At 39.0% G+C, this 16,912-nt stretch overlaps 1 protein-coding gene across 5 annotated transcripts in view; it reads right to left on the bottom strand.

The window, feature by feature from the left end:
* ERI3 (ERI1 exoribonuclease family member 3) overlaps positions 1-16,912 on the bottom strand; it is a 277,371-nt gene that overhangs the window by 225,914 nt on the left and 34,545 nt on the right. For all 5 annotated transcript variants that reach the window (XM_044442391.1, XM_044442400.1, XM_044442373.1 and 2 more), the window contains exons 3-4: positions 9,258-9,374; positions 1,362-1,421 (exon numbers count right to left, since the gene is read on the bottom strand). In XM_044442391.1, coding sequence (XP_044298326.1) covers positions 1,362-1,421; positions 9,258-9,374 — 177 coding nt within the window. The remainder of the gene's footprint in view (positions 1-1,361; positions 1,422-9,257; positions 9,375-16,912) is intronic.

The raw sequence follows: 16,912 nt of genomic DNA, 5'->3' as shown, positions 1-16,912 counted from the left end.
TGTTTTTATTAATTGTGGTATTTTTACTGTATTATATTCTTTGTATATGGTTTTTATTGTTGTAATCTGTCCAGGGAGTTGTGTGGCTAATGGGACAGACTAGAAATCTAATAAATAAATAAACTAAAAGAAAGGCATTTCAATCTTTAACAATGGGGGAAATGTGCAAAAGGCTGAAAAACCATCAGGTAATCAGCACTCAGAGGAAAAGGAGATGTGGTCAGGCAAAGGGGGGCTGGGCATTTCAGTAATCCCAGAGAGCCAGACTGGGAACCCAGGAGGACCAGTGTACTATAGAAAAGACAATACCAAACTAGATGGATTAGTATAATGAATGTAGCACATATTAATTTTGCATTGAACATAATATCCACATTTCTTTGGCTTGTATAAACTATATTAGAGTATGCAGGCTAATTAAAGGAACCAGAGGCATGACTGTCTACATTCCTGGCTCTTATCACAGGAAGAAGATCTGATGACTAGCATATAAACTAGAAAGTTAACTCTACTAACTGTCACAGATAGGATTTTTTCAGCAGAGAGGAGAAGATGGGTCTTCTCATCAGTTACTTGAAGCAGCTCCTGCTACAGCAGATAGGGTGGCTCATTACTGAATGTCTTTCTGGGAAACCCACTGTCCCCTTTCCCCTCACCCAGAGATTCCACAGTATTCCTAAAGGCAAGAAAGTGCAACTTTAACCTTTAATCAGCTTTACTCACACAAGCTTTGGTTGCAATTATGTTGATTAAGAACTATTAGGCACAAATCCTGATGGGAGCAACACATCGAACTACAGTCGGAATACGATCTACCTCCTGGAGGATTCCATCCATAGATGCCAAACAACAAAAGCTATTGATTGCAAAAGTACTTTCAGCTAATTAAGCTTTAAATGCTGCAGAAATTCAACATTAAACAGATGGCACTATTAAGACTATCTCCCGTATTCAGTAGTATCACAGATAAGATTTCAGAGGCACTATTTCTTCTGCCATGGTTTATTACTGAGCATTAAAGCTGATGTATACATTAATCTATCATCTTTCATGTAGTAGTCTTAACACAACATTGCTGACCCCTGAAGACCATTTCCAGCAAAAGAGTTCCCCCTACACACAGCTCCCCTCATGACTTTTGGCAGAAGCCTGTACATGCTGTCAGTACCTTTGACATGAACAGCTGGAAATGACAGATCAATGGTTCAATATTCTCAACAGCATGCCGCTGATGTGACAGCAAATGTTATTCTAATGAAGCTGTAATCATAGTTAAATTACGTGGTTCAATACACAGGAAGAGGAAGGGGGGAAGGGAAAGGAGGTGTCAAAGGTCAGGAACTAAAGGTTATTCTGCTTACCACAAGCACTTGCTGGAGACTGGGCTGTCCATCCACCATGGCTTGAATTATGCCAGTCAGCTGAAACAAAGGCAGAAAATAAAGATTAATGAAAACATTAAAAGACCGTTGGAAGGAGTGTATTGCCTGTTTTTGCTCCTCTCATTGTGTTTCCAGAATATTCTCAGGATTCCCACAAATATCTCCAAATCACAGGCACTCACAGAAATCTAGATGAGGGACTACAAAAACCAAGGAAAAATACTGTAGACCTGCGGTCCCCCGACTTATCCACAGACACCTCTCTTGGCATGCACCAGGTTCTTGACATGCACCAGGCTAATTTTTATTTTGTCTGTTAAGATTTTTAAAAAATGTTTTTAAAAATTAAACATGGAGGGTGGCTTGCTGCAAAGTGAAGTGCTGTCCTCCAGTACCATCTTTATTTGCATTCAAAAGAGGTGTTTTATGGTTTGGAGCTCAGACGCAACCTCTGCCTTGTACTTACATTCTTAGGAAAATTACTTTTCTTTTAGACACACTGGTTGGCTTCTGGAAAATGAGTGCTCTGTGACCAGCCGTGCTGACAGTGACAGTCATTTTATGAATGGCGAGGCACTCCTATAGCAGCCATTTCTGTCATGCTCTCAACATGCTAAATGTGCTCACTGACCTAAAACAGTTGGAAACTCCTGCTGGAGAGCTTCACACACAAGTAAGTGGGAAAAATTTAGAACAAGAGACTACTGAGGATCCTAAACACATGGGCCCTGCTATCATACCTGGAATATAAATGGTCACTTTATTTGGCTGGCAGAGACATTTCTTCTTGTCAAATCTTTGCGGGTTGAAGTTTCTTTTGTAAATTGGGGTTTGGCTCACCTTAGGCCATCTAAGTTGGCATTGTTGTCTGTTTTCTCAAACTTCCAATTTTCTTGTTACACAGAATAACCTAGGTAATATGAGCCAATCTGTTAGTAGTATTGGGTAGGGAGGTTCTTCCTCAATGCTCATTTCTACATCTTATACTTCTACAATTATATGAACCTGCTTGTAATCTGTGCCCAAGATTCCTCCCACGCCAACAGAAGGTGCAAGTTAGTGAAAAAAAAGGGGGGGGGCTTTTCATCTGTGGCCATCTACAAATTAATGCACCACCCCAGTCTCAAAGTGATTTTGAGCAAGCCAGTCTCCTTACTTGCTGTCTCGTAGTTCCCTCATCATATAATGGGGCACGGATGCCACAACCTTGCTGTAAACCATAGCAGAATTATCCTGGTGTGCAAATAAAAGGGCCTTAAGACTGAAAGTGCCAGACAAATGCCAGCTCCATGGTGGCAAATACTTCACTTAGGAAAGCAAGATCACTTTTCAAGCCCTGCAGCTGAAGCCCTAGTATAATGGAATCAGTAAAATGCCTCCAGTTTTAGCAGCTACTTCTTTCAGTGCATTCCCTCTGCACCCCTCATTTACATTATACAACTCAAGGTGACTTCAGGCACTCCCATACACTGATAATTAACACAAGAAAAAGGGGCCATAAACAGATAAATAGCCTTTCTGGAAAAGTGTAGTGCATGAGCACCACAGTTTTCCAAGGAACAGAGGACAAGTATCAAAGCATTATCAAATTAGAGTGTAAAGCTAGGTCTACATTTTTATAAACATTTGAAAGCCATCTCTGCATTTTAAAAGTGATTTATTTTCTATTATGACTTCCACAGAGACAATTGAAATCACTGTACATACTCTGCTACTACTTACATGGTATATTATTTCAAAGAGACTGTCTATGTATCTACTATTGGACCAGGCACAAAATGTTATAAGGTAATACAGAAACCTAAGTGTATAATGACACCCCGGAGTGTAGAAAGATGGGAGGGGGGAAACTACACAGTCATATTGCTTGTTAAGGACACTTGGCAGATGACAATTATACAGAAGCTGGTTCTTTCCAGTCCTCTGTTCTCGGAAGCAGGAAACCCTGATCCTTAAGCACCTTAAGGAGATAATTACAAATGTTCCACAAATAGAAGCTTCACTACTTTTTCCTGCCATTTTGTGACACTTTCTGATAAGATGTTATAATGCAAAATACTTATACAGATGTTTGCTGAATAGGTTTAATAAAAGGGAGACTTCTTAAATAAAAGATTTAAGAATTAAGTGTATAAGACTTTTGTTCCAGTCTTACTTATGCATGTCTCCCCTATCCCCATTCTCTACTTTTATTTTATTAAAGGAGGGCACAAAGGAATGGTTAAAATCAGTCAGGAGAATCCTAACTTACTGAGATCAAGCAGTGTGATTCTGCACACTGCTCAATTATTCTAGCTTGGTTAGTCTTGAAAATAAGAACAACTAAACAAACTGCAGATCCTTCCATCATTTATCATGATGCACAAACCAGGGACTCTCCCCGAAGTAGTCAGATTCATAAGCTGACACCAAACCATAACTTATGATTGAGGCTTGTATGGGAGAGATAAACCAGAAACCCTGATTGCACATCACCATAAACATACTGCAGAGTTTACTTACAGGAGGAGCCAACTGGGAGTAATCATGAAGTATGCACCACCACACTTGTTCAAATCCAGTGACGTGATGTTCAAATCAGAGTTGTTAACCTATCTAGACCAACACATAGGAATAAACTGGCCAGTCTTTCAGTTTACTGACTCTATGGAGACAGCAGTCTTTAGTCTCAAGTTTCATTGGATAGCACAAAGAGGATAAGAAATCCCACTAATTTGAAAAGGCGTAACTGGATTCCCTAAGAAATGAAGGTCCAACTGATGCTATTGCAAGAGCTCTCAAAAGCATTTCCATCAGATCAGATTTCCCTAAATCCCATCCCATCCCATCCCATAGAGAGGAACACATTTAGAAGTATCCATAAGCTTCTTCACAAACAGATGTCATATACTAGAGTTTGCCTGTTTCCAGATCTTCCTGCTTCTTTCAGCTTCTAGGATGATTCAGATGTTTCAGAGACTACTTGCTGATATTCTCTCTAGTCAAACAAAGTAGAAATTGAAAATCTATTAAGTGTAATTTGGAATATTCCTAAAACAATTGTGCCCAAAATTAAATTTTAAAATAGTTTATTCAGATAATAAAGTAAGTAAACCAAGTTATGTATACTACTTTTTCAGTTCTTAAAGTAATAAAATCATCTTAGATTTGTAAAGAAAGCTAAAGTATTGTATATTTTCCCATTTTTCTCAACATCTATTTTTCCTGAAAACCCCCCTCCATAACGTCAAGATTTCTGAAAATTTTACAGATTGAAGCAGAAATGGCATTCTTTATATCAAAGCCAATATCTATCAAAGCCAATATCTACCTCATGCCTGATATCCGATCTGGTACCTAAATAAATAGCACCTATGTGAGGTACTCTCTTCCATCAAATAGCAGCTCAAAACATGCCTTGTCTCTGATCCTAAAGTTAGTCCTGATATCAACTGAAGGTAACCCAAAGTATGTGAAACTTCATTTGTCATCCTTCATGTTTGCCTCTCCCCCCTCTGTTGTCTTCCATACAACTACCATCTCATCCCAAACTTCCTTAATTTGATACTTCTAATCTCCTCAGGAATGAGAATTGCCATTTCCTTAAATACACTGCAAAGGATATAGGCATGTACTTCTTGGCTTCCTTCTAGACTGAATTCATTATTCATATTGATTGTTTTTAGAATTATTCTTCAAGTTTACTAACATTCATGATCTTTTGAAGCCTGCTATCACAATAGAATAGAATAGAATAGAATAGAACCCAAACCCAAACCCAAATCCACAAGGAACTGTTGGATTGGCAACAAAAATAAAGCTCTTGCGATAGCAAAAAGATTGTCTTTTTCTAGTGCTAGAGGACACAACCCACCAGCAATTCTAAAATGGATAGAGAACCTTAATGCTATTTACACGAGTCAAGCTTGCAGGATAAATCCACTCATACACAAAGCTGGGCTTCTGAATGTCATAATCAGTAATATGCATAGACTGGTCTTCCTTTCTCAAAGTAAGACTTCATTATTTGTTATTTTAAAAATCTGATCATACTTGCTTCTTTAAAAAGTCACTCTGCAAAGCTCTAGTGACTATGCTGTAACAGCAGAGAGAAAACACTGCATAATATCTGAAAGTTTGTTTCCAGGCATGCATTTCTGTTGCGGACTAGTACTATAACTGGGGTGTGAAAGAAAAAAAAGATTAAACGCCAATTAAACTAGGATTAAGTCTAACGAATACCAAATACCTGAGCAGTTGAATAAGCTGATTATAAGATTTTCTCATTGATAACACAACTTTTGTGGGAAAAGTTTTAATTTTCAGAATTCAAAGGTCCTCTAGGTCAGGGGTCTGCAACCCGCGGCTCTGGAGCCGCACATGGCTCTTGAACCCCTCTGTTGCGGCTCCGTCACTCAAAGCACACGCTGGCACAGTCACTGATCTGCTCAAAGCTCCACTCAGCACTCAGGAACACAGCACTAGCTAGTTAAGTAAATCCCTACATTCTTCTGCTAAACAAGCTTCCTGCAGACTCTCATGTTACACACTGCTGAAAAGATTCTCTTTGTCCCAGTGTAATCTCCTTCATCTGAATGTTAAAAGCTGTGCTTGGGACCTGTCACAATTCACATCACTTGACTGTATATCCGCTAATCAGTCACTAAACACACCTATATCTGCAACCCGACACTCATCGATTTACTGAGCTTTCCCCCACCCCACCCCAACCATGGATAAATCCGAAGAAAAGTTTCTGAAGAAAACCAAACATTTAATGGTACGTGGGTAGAGTCATTTGCTTTTACTGCTGACGAACTTATGGGGTTTGCTGTTTAATGCATGCAGCCCTTTAGCACTGACGTTGACTCTGCAGGAAGCTGTTCTCCTATTCAAAATATATGAAAGCAATCCTACTGGTTTATAATGTAAGATTAAAAATAACAGTTTTTAGTGACTGAACAAGAGCTGCAGCTAAATCATAATGAAGATATAGATCTACTTCTTTGTTTTAAGAAGATTCTTATAAAAATTCCAGCAACATTATTACATTGGGAGAGGGATGTTTGTTCAATATTTCACCACGTGATAAAGGGATGAGGGCACACAGAAGCAGATGGCATTTTTGGTTTGCTGCAGGTGGCATGTTTGGTTTGCTGCTAGTGGATAATTTAAGTTTGGCTTTTTATTTCATAAATACGAGGAGGACTCAGATAGACATTGAGTATTTTATTTGAAAGTAACTTTCAACACAGCGTCTTTTTTTCAGAGTTCAAAATGTTTTTGTTGCATGCAGAAATAAAAATTTGTTTTCTCTGTAGCAGTTCATTGATTTTATAAATGCAACACACTATAGTTTTTTTATACATAGCATAAAGGTAAAAAACTATATATGCAGTGTTGTCTTCATTTTAGATGTCAAAAGGGTTTTGCGGCTCCCAGTGTTTTCTTTTCTGTGGAAAATGGATCCAAATGGCTCTTTGAGTGTAAAAGGTTGCCGACCCCTGCTCTAGGTAGACTCCCAAAGTTCTTCAAGTCATTATTAAGCAGAAGTGGGTAGAGAGGGTCAAGTACTACATTTTGCATTCTGGAATCCATATCTATATTAATCTATAGCTTAATTAGGTAAAAACTGCTGCCTGGAGGCCTTACCTACATTAATCTTAAATAAAAAGGGGAAATTATTGCCAGAAACTCCTAAGATTCCATCACGCTATTTCTTCTCTCTGTCCTGCAATCAGGTCTCAGCTGAAGAGAGGAATGGTTCATGCCCAAGTTTATGCCTCTCTGATTCAAGGCTAAGAGGAAAATGTCTCAGGGATGCCGGGCAAAGAAGCAAAGTCTCCCCACCTGGCTTGGAGAGTAGTTAAGATGATCCCCTTGCCTATTAGCTCCCCTGGTTGACAAATGTTTCTAGCCTCCTGAATGACAGCCAGTAAAGAGAAGGACTAGAATCAGTCTGGCTCTAACCTACACCAGCACAATAGACTTCTTACTGTTCGAGCAACAAGAATTTATTTTTCAGATACCTGTGCAGACAGTTGGATGAAAGAGTATAGTTAGTCTTTTTGCCACAGCAGCTTTCCCTAGTGGAAATGGCAAACACAGAAGAAAGCCGCAGAGAAGACAAGCCTCAAGGCAATGTCAACAGCATGGATTTTCCTCTGGCTTTTATCTAGTACACCATCATATTTCTAGTCCAAGACAGTTTGCAGATTACATAAGCACTTGTCTCTGGCATCCCATCAGATAATCAGACCTGGTTTTTCTGTGCAGACAAAGACCTATAAAGCTTACTATTTATAAGTATGGGTACAGATATAAAGCCTTTTACCAGCAATTAGCAAAAGCAGAGTTTTTTGAAAAGCATAAATAGAGGGGAGGGGGCTGCTTAAGGCTATTTAGATAAAATAACAACGTATAGGGAGGAAGGGAGAGGATGCACAGATGATCCAGGACTTATGTCTTTCACACCCACACTATCATTCACACCACCCAGAACAACATGGTTTCTGCAACATTTCCAGCTCTCATGGGACAAGGCTTGCATGCCATAAAAATTGTGGCAACAGAAGAAGTTGCCGCTTAAGTTCCTTCAGCTAGTCAAGATAACAAGAGCCATGCCTTGTATGTAACGAAACAAGTTTCCATTATAGGAGCTACTTTACGTTAGTTTTTCCAAGTCAGAAGTTAACATAATTGTTGGAAACCTAACACCAAAGCATTTTTGAACACAATGTAATATTCACTACACTTAATTTACAACTTCCACTATACTAGGAGGGCTTAAACTTTCATTCTAGAACCTGGAAACTGGTACAAATTTCTTCTGTGATTCAGCCAGGATTGGAGAAAGATGTAAAAGCCGACACCAAATCACAGTTTGGAATAACATGAGTGAACCTGTCTGGATTTCAGGCTTACACACTCTGTCCCCTTATTATGTATTGCCATTCCCCGCTTCTTTTCCTGGTATAAACTACATAAATATAAAAATCTGTGCTTTTCCTTTTTTTCCAAATTAGGAAATGAGGGAGAGATTTACCACATGAGAGATGAGGAAGCACACAAGCTCAGAGCTCAAACATGTTACCGTTTGGTTTTATATCTGAACCCAGCAAATGGATTTTCCAGCTTCCCAAAGATCACACTTCACACTAGCCGGTGGTTTGTTGCCCTACACAGTGTTTATCCAGCAATCACTGAAACCATGGTTTGTACTCTCAACCCTTATTTTTTCCCACCATCTTGGTCTGCTCCCTCCTCATATAACAAGTGCTTTTGTGGCACTGTAGTACTGACCAGGTTTTACCACATCAGCTGCCTGCTTTTCACTGGCCTCTTCTGTACAAGGAGTGAAAAAGATGTGTCGGCTCTCCCCTGAACTCTCCAAGCTCATTCCCCAATCCTCCGCCCAAAAGCTGAAAAATTTCATTTCAGAGAATGTTAACTCCTGTTTACCACATCAGGGGTTTTAACCACCAGAGGCTAGGTATTTGGTGTAAGTATTCTCCAGAAGCAAGAAATGCGTTTTTGAGGTAACCTTTGAAGATCTAAAGTTTCTGATCTGCAAGGGGTAGGGGTGGAGATAAATTAGTTCATGCAGTTTGATATTAAAAACTACCAACCATTCCTCTATGATGAAAGGGAAAAGAGAACTTGTTTCAGGTGAATTTCCATTTGTTAAAATCCAAATCTCTAAACTACTGCAACTATATCAACTCTAGACAACTCAACAAAGCATTCTAGCACACCTACTGAAGTAAACAGTAAGCTAACAAATTGCAACAATTGTTGTGTAAAGTTAGAAGCAATTGCCTATCAATCAGATGCCCCAGAAGAAACAATTCCCAACCATCAGATAACATTCAGCTCCATAAAAATGAAGTGCTTTACCTCTGTGCAGAATGGTGTGAGCTGTGGGTGGACCACCGGCTGCACATACATGTGGAAGGTGGATTCGATTTCCATTGTCCTGCCATTTAGCTTCAGGATAGGGAACTCAATGATCTCCTACAATAAGAAGACAAAGCATTAACCCATCTTTCCTCCACAAAAGAAAAAGAAAAATCTGCCAAGAAATTTAATGATAATCTACACTTGCATAGAATGTGCATGTATTATGTGACAAAAAGCAGCAGTCAAGATGAGAATGATGGTTTGGATCCTAAGAACCACAAACAGAATTTGTGTTCATGGAATGAGGTTTTTCTGCCCCTTCTTACTGATTAATTCTCTGTAGCCCCTGCAAATCAGTTCAAAGGAATCATCCAATGCAATGCAGGATATTGCACTGGAGAAATCAGAAGCATAGAACCCTGCACAAGCAGAATTTCCTTCTGACAAGGCTCTGTTAGATGACTCTAAGCCAAAAGTTTCTATTTTAATGACCTTCTGCTGATGGACTTCCACAACATCTAATGGTGTCTATTCACCAGCAGAACAGGCACTAAAAGAACCAATACTCTCCCACCTGCAGCTGCGTACATGTGCCCAAGAACTGCTCCAGGTGACTGGGTGAGTGTTTGGAGCATATTTGCAGAGTGGCTTGTGGAGAGAATGGGGAAATTCTGTTTCCAAATCCAAACCCTCAGTGCTCTTACAAAGATGGGTAAATATCGCTGCTCCAGGATATATTTTTGCACTGTTTATACTCTTTCAATTCTAACAATAGGTTTTGTTTTGTTTAACTTGATTTAAGTTCTCACAATCACAAAATAAGACTGCAAATACTACTGCAATATATACACTAATCAAACGGTAGATGAACACAAATTAAATTTTACTATTAAGTATGCAAATTACTATTATTGTATGTAGCATCATCTGTTATATGGAGCTATACAGAGAATTGCTTTAACAGGTCCCTATTCCAAGGAACTTACAATCATTCATATATAGATATAGATATATGGGGAGTGGAAGAGAAGGGAAATGTACACACTGCATGTAAATATGTACACAAACTGCAGCTCCTATCTGACAATTCCATCCCATTATATAGGGCACTTAACCTCTACGAGCAGATATCTAGAAGTGAAGACACAGCATGATGGACTTCATTTTTTGTGACCATTGCATAGAAACTCAAGAAAATGTGAAACTCCCACTCTACGGAAGTATATCACCCTGTACATAATGTGCATGATTATTTTCTGTAACAGATCTATACTGATACAGAGAAAGCTCAACAATCTGAAAGTCAAAAATCAAAAATTTACATGGGCTTGTTAATAAAAGTTTAAGCAAGCCCAGTTATAATGGATCTGGCAATTATTAAAATATACACATGAAATTAGGGGGGAACTACAAGAAATAAAAACGATAAAATCCTTTGTCTCTTTCCTCCCCACTCCACCCCCTCCTGAGTTTAATGTAAGAGGAGTGACAATTTGCTTGGTGTCTTTAAAGGATAATTTGTCTGTGTTATTTAATAGAGAAGCATGATGCTGGGGCTCTGGAGTGCAAATGAGCCTACTGAGTGATAGCCAAGCATTGAGCCTCTCAAATCACTTGTGAAGAGAATAAAAAAAATTGCTTTTTAATATTCAAAAACAGTTTGCAAAATTTAATCAAAGCAGAGCAAAAGCTAACATTTTTACCACTTTGACATTTTTATTAGTGCTTTCATAAATTTTTAAAGCATGAATAGAATTAGTTTAAAAGAAACAACAACAAAACTGCCTGAAAACATCTGGAAGAGGAAAAATAAGCCTAAAGAATGAAAGAATCTCTTCCGCCAAGCAATATTTGCATCTTAAGAATCCAACTGCTACAGCAGAGGGAAACGAATTAGGCTTTTGGGTCCTGATCACAACACTGTTCTCAACATACATCACTGTGATGACAAAAATGTGAGGTAATGGCATCAGCATATCCTCAGAGAAAAATAAACTGTTTTAGTATGTAGAATGCATATTTCTCCTTTTGAAGATGATAAAAAGTAGCTTTGATTGAATCTTGTAAATACACCAATCAAGAGCTTATTTGATGGGCAGCTCATTAAAATAAATTATAGTGTGGGAAACACCAAGTGCTAGAAACTCCATAGACTAGATCCTGGAAGAGCTGCCATCATGGCAACACTGTCAATAATTTGCACCCTCTATAGTGGCAGGAGCATGGCAAAGGACTGGGCAGAGGAGGAAATGTTACAATGATAAAAATAAGGAAAATGTTCAGAAAGATATTAATTAAAAAAAACACTCTATTTTAAGGCAGACCACTAACTACTATTTATTCCTGTCAGGAACAATTATATACCTTATAACCACTTTTCAGCAAACTCTCCCTATGTAGCTAAAAATTCTCTATTTCTTTATAAAACAGTTGTTTTTTCAGTTCAAAATAAAATTTGGTATAGAATATTGCCTTGACAAATCAAACAATCATTTCAGGGAAATCAAACTGAAATGGTCAAGATAAACAACTTACAAATTTTGGATGGAATGATTTTCACAAATTCTAACCATTTCTTGCCAATAAATACTGTACTCTGAAGATATACTGGTTAAGCCTAATTCTCCTATTGCTGAGCCAATTTTAAATATGGTTCACAAATTGCTGCTGTGCCTGGTAGCGCTCCTATGGTTGTTGGTTATCATCCTGCTTGTTTTAAAGTACTGTATGAGCATTTTAGTTCCCTTTGAAACCAAAAGGGATGAAGCAGTTGGTTTTTGCTAGTCGCAAGGTTGCATCCGACCCATCGTGACCCCATGGACAACCTCCACCACCTCCACCATCCCCCAGAGTCCACCTAAGCTCACACCGATTGCTTCAGTGATTCCATCTAGCCAGCTCATCCTCTGCCGTCCCCTTCTCCTTTTGTCATCAGTTGTTCCCAGGATTAGGGTCTTCCCCAGGGAGTCCTTCCTTCTCATTAGGTGGCCAAAGTATTTGAGTTTTATCTTCAGTAACTGGCCTTCTAAAAAGCAGTCAGGGTTGATCTCCTCTAAGACTGACTGGTTTGATCTCCTTGCAGTCCAATATGGCCAGGAATCATGGGAGTTATGATTTAAACAACATCTGGGGGGCTACACACGCAAGATTCCTTACAACACTTAGAAAGTCACAACCACTTGTGCCATACGTCATTGACCATTCCTGAAGGAGAAGGAACTATATATGGAAATATCAACTGCTCTCTGCTATAAACACCTTGTCTATACTGAAGCATCATCAAGCAGTGCAAAAGGCTTGGACATTTCTTACAAAGACTTATTAGATATGCCTAAGACTTTCTTCTTCTACTCTTAGCAGATCACTTCTGAAGCACTCCTGCCAAGCAGCTTTGCAAAGGGTTCCATGTAATGTTCACAGTTGCCAAAGAGCTTCAGCTGTTGAATGGCACAGAAATGTTAGTAAATATATAAATAAATCATGCAAATACCACAACTTCAGCGGGGCTAACATTAAAGCAGCTGGAGAAAATAAAACATGGAAATGACCAAATCTGAAAGTTTTGTGATTGCCAAATTATGGTTAGCTTATGAAAACTATAGGAGTACTATAGAAAGCATACTTAGAAACCAGCTGACTTGGTGGGGAAAGATCAACATGCACATTCTTTTTTTGTCTTGGAGTCATTGTTCAGTTTCTCAGAATGAGTAGAAAAAGCCTTTCCCAAAGACTGCTGTCCCAATGTTCCCATGGGAATGGGAAAAATAACTCCCCCCACCCCCAGGTCTCCAGCAGTGTTTGCTCCACCTGTATCTACAACAGATACCAGCCCTATGAAACCAGCACCACCGCTTGCTAACAATGTTAACCAGCTCTGCAATGAAATGTAACCTGCAACATTACTACTTTCCATTTAAACTTCCATTTGGAGAGCAGCAGCATTTGGGGAGCTTGCCGTCCATCCTGCTAATAAAGACAAGTGTTGGGACCTTTAAAGCTGCCATTCATCTTAGGCCTTTATTAAATTCAATTTTCCTAAACCCATGATACATCATGAAATTAGGAGCTGACATTCCTGCGGAAACAAAAATATCTATCAAACATAAAGAGGAAAAAAGCGCTCCATTACCCAGAATTTATGGCTTAAAGCCGATCTGTTTCCACTTTTTTACAAGCATATGGTTTGTTTTAGATATCCAAAATGTTATTACAGATCTAGAATTTCATTAGGAGCTATTATGAAATGGTAAGCACTTATACACACAACTGAACAGGCTAGGTTTTAGAGCACATCGACAAAGCCCGGCAACTTAACCAGCTTTAAAATACTGTAATGCATTCATTCTGTCAATCAAGTACAAAGAATGGATGGAAGAGAGAGTAAAGGGGGGTAAAGAAGCCCACTCATAGCTGACCTGGCTTGAGTGAAAATAGTTCCAGAACTGGTGCTGCAACAGTCCTACAACGAGGTATGGGGTCACTTGACAGCATTTTTGCCAGTGCAAACTTGATCCTACACACAAAGGCTCTGAGTTGCTTTGAACATTCAACCCATCCTTGCCCCCATCCACCTTTGCCCTTCCATTAACCCATCTCTTTTTCTTACTATCTCCGCTTTCTATATGCCTCTTAGGGAAAGATTCCCTTACTATTTTACACAGAAGAATTATCAGCAGAATATTGTCTATGTTCTGGCAACATCACATCTATTCCAAAACTGTGACCTGTCAATAAAGGTGCCTGTATCTCTTGGGCTGCATGAACCCCACCCCACCCTTAACACACTGTCAACAGCTCAGCAAATCACTCTCTTTGGCAGTCACTTGCTGATGGAGTCCTATGCACGCCTCAAATATAGACCCAGGGGTCAAAGCCTTCACACTGCATTTTGTGGCAAAGGAGCAACCTAGTTGTGCAATGCCAAGTGTCCCAGCTATCTTGTGCATTTCCACTCTAGAAACTTGCCATAATGCAAAAAATAACTGAGAACAGTACTAAAGCTGGTCAAAGGGTACTCATAGAGTTCCCTTATGATTATAGACACAGCTGAAGTCATTTGTGCCACCAATGCAGACTGCCACAGCCTAACTGAAAAGGAAAGCAAGAATTTAAATTGCTAGTGATAAAACCATAAGCTTTTATGTTCTCCTGCTGATTATTATTTCATTTCAATTATTTATTATGAAATGGGTATGTATCAACATAGATATTTGCATTGATATGGTAGGAAGACAGTCACATATCAATCTGAACTCCTCTCTCTCTCTCTCTCTCTCTCTCTCTCTCTCTCTCTCTCTCTCTCACACACACACACACACACACACACACACACACTGGGGGGGGAGCGCACACCCATAAACATAAACATAGGGGAAGAGGGGGGGAGAGAAAAAATAGTTAAAATTCTAAACACTCTTACCAAATATGTCTGCTTTAAATAAACTTGGATATAATCCCTACAGCACTTGTGTTCTAAGGAGTTGGCAGCCCATGAAGAATTTTTGACCTACCACCCTCAGAGGAAAGCACACAAACACACACATGGCTGCAGTCACCTAGTGTAATTTGCGTACACTACAAAAAGTCGTCAAGAAACAGATGGGAGGCTGAATCTCAACTGGCCTGTTGAAAACTTAAAAGGACTTTTCTTTCCAAGGGGTTAGGAAAATTCATGATGGCCTGTGATTTCAGCACTATAAATTCAACCAATTTCACTCCACCCTCTAACAAAAAAATTTTTTAAAGCCACCCTCCTGGCATGATGTGTTGAGATGAGGGAAGAAGAAAGACTAGTGAAAAGAAGAAAATTAAGGCTCTAGCCAATGTGAGCTTTCTTACTAAAAGGATAAGCTACAGACTTAACTTCCTGAGCCACTTCTGGAGAAATCTCTCAAATTGGTAACAACTCAAAAAGAATTACACTGATATTCACAGAGGAACACTGTCCACAATACTGGAGACCTTATTAGATTACAGAAATAAAATACCCATAAGAACATTCAGGCTCTCAAATGTATATCTGAACAGTAAGACACACACAAAGGAGAACATATATTTATTGGCAAAGGATAAGATTACTGTATTCAGTTTTAAAAACTGTAATTGAGCATCATTTATTTTCCTCTGCCCTTACTCAAAAAATTGTGATAAATATAAAGAATGAAAGTTGCCACAGGAAAATCAAAGCTGGCTGTTCTCACTGCAATAAAAAAGCTGGGTGCTGTTGATAGTAAGAGATGTTTCTGATAAGAGAAAGGACTGTGTTCTCTTCTTAAAAGACAGCTTGTTTACACCTCCAAGAGAGGAAGTCAGAATTTCAATGGCAGCAGCTCATTTCATTCAACAGTTTTTCTTCTTTTCTATTGAAAAGACAAAAAAAAAACCCACCTCATTTTATGCACAAGGAGCTTGTTTCTTAAACAAACACTTGTGTTTTTGATTTACACCACAGGCTGCTCCTAAATAATTTATGGCGGGTTAAATTTATTGCACAGCCCTGGCCGGCTGCAAATTCGAATTGCCAAATAATTAGATTTTAGGGCAATGCTTATAAATTATCCGCCGATTTGTCCGGACTTGTTTGTCAGTCGCTTTGTGCTTCAGGTCATCTTTGGCATTTCACTGTTTGTGTTTTAATTGCTGATTTACACTTTGACAGATGAGAGTTGATGCCTCCAAATGGGGTGGGGGGGGAGAGGCAGAGATTGTATAAGGCTTGGATTGTATCCCCCCCCCCCCCCCCCCCAAGGCAATTAGAAGAACGGACAGTATGGGGATCGCACTGTCCTAGTGAGTTTTTAATTATTCTTTTAATGAGAGCTGGCTGAATTGAGCAGTCCTACACTGGCCTCCAGGGGTACACATGGCTAAACAAGCCGCTTCCCCACCCCAAAACACAGCCTCAAAATCTCTACAAAACTGACCATGTAGTCATTACAGGATTAAAAAAATCCCTGCCATGTTACTTAGATACCTTCATCAAAGTATTGCAATACAAATTTACACACATACACACACACACAGGTTCTAGTTCAGCACATCTGTCTTGAAATATTCAAGCTGGTGTGCTCATGAGGTCCACTACTTTCACAAAACAATTTACCAAATTACATTTGCCACAGTTACCTGGAGAAAACTAAGTACATAGATATTTGTTGATTCAGTGAAATTTAAAAATGCCTTGTACTTGAAATGAGAAACAACAGACTGCTAGCAACAAAGGTTCTACACATTTCCATAAATGAACATTAAAGAAGAGAGCAGTGCCATGAAGCAAGCAAAAACAATTAGGTGCTAATGTCTGCTGTCAGAGCTTTTAATCCAATGCCTTTCCTCTTTACTTTCTCAAGTCATATTCTCTGCCATTTCACAGAGGTCATAAATCCATTTTATTAACCTAAGATACTGTCCCAAGCATCCCTAACAAGTCCAATTCCACAACGTACCCATTACTTGGCTGTCCTTACCTTCATAATATTGAAGGTAAATGTACACCGCAGTACCAAAACTGTTATTCCGATCTTTTTTTTGCCCCAAATCATGACCATTCAGAAAATGACAAGGTCTCAACTTAGGAATATCAAAATATAGTCTCTTACCCATCTGTTGAATCATATGCACTATGCTTTGTCTCACCTGAAACCAATAAACTG

This window comes from Varanus komodoensis, unplaced genomic scaffold (assembly GCF_004798865.1).
Source record: "Varanus komodoensis strain SLA01 unplaced genomic scaffold, ASM479886v1 scaffold1, whole genome shotgun sequence".
Lineage (NCBI taxonomy): Eukaryota > Metazoa > Chordata > Lepidosauria > Squamata > Varanidae > Varanus > Varanus komodoensis.
The sequence above is the reverse complement of the archived record's forward strand: the minus strand, read 5'-3'. Positions and strand labels throughout refer to the sequence as shown.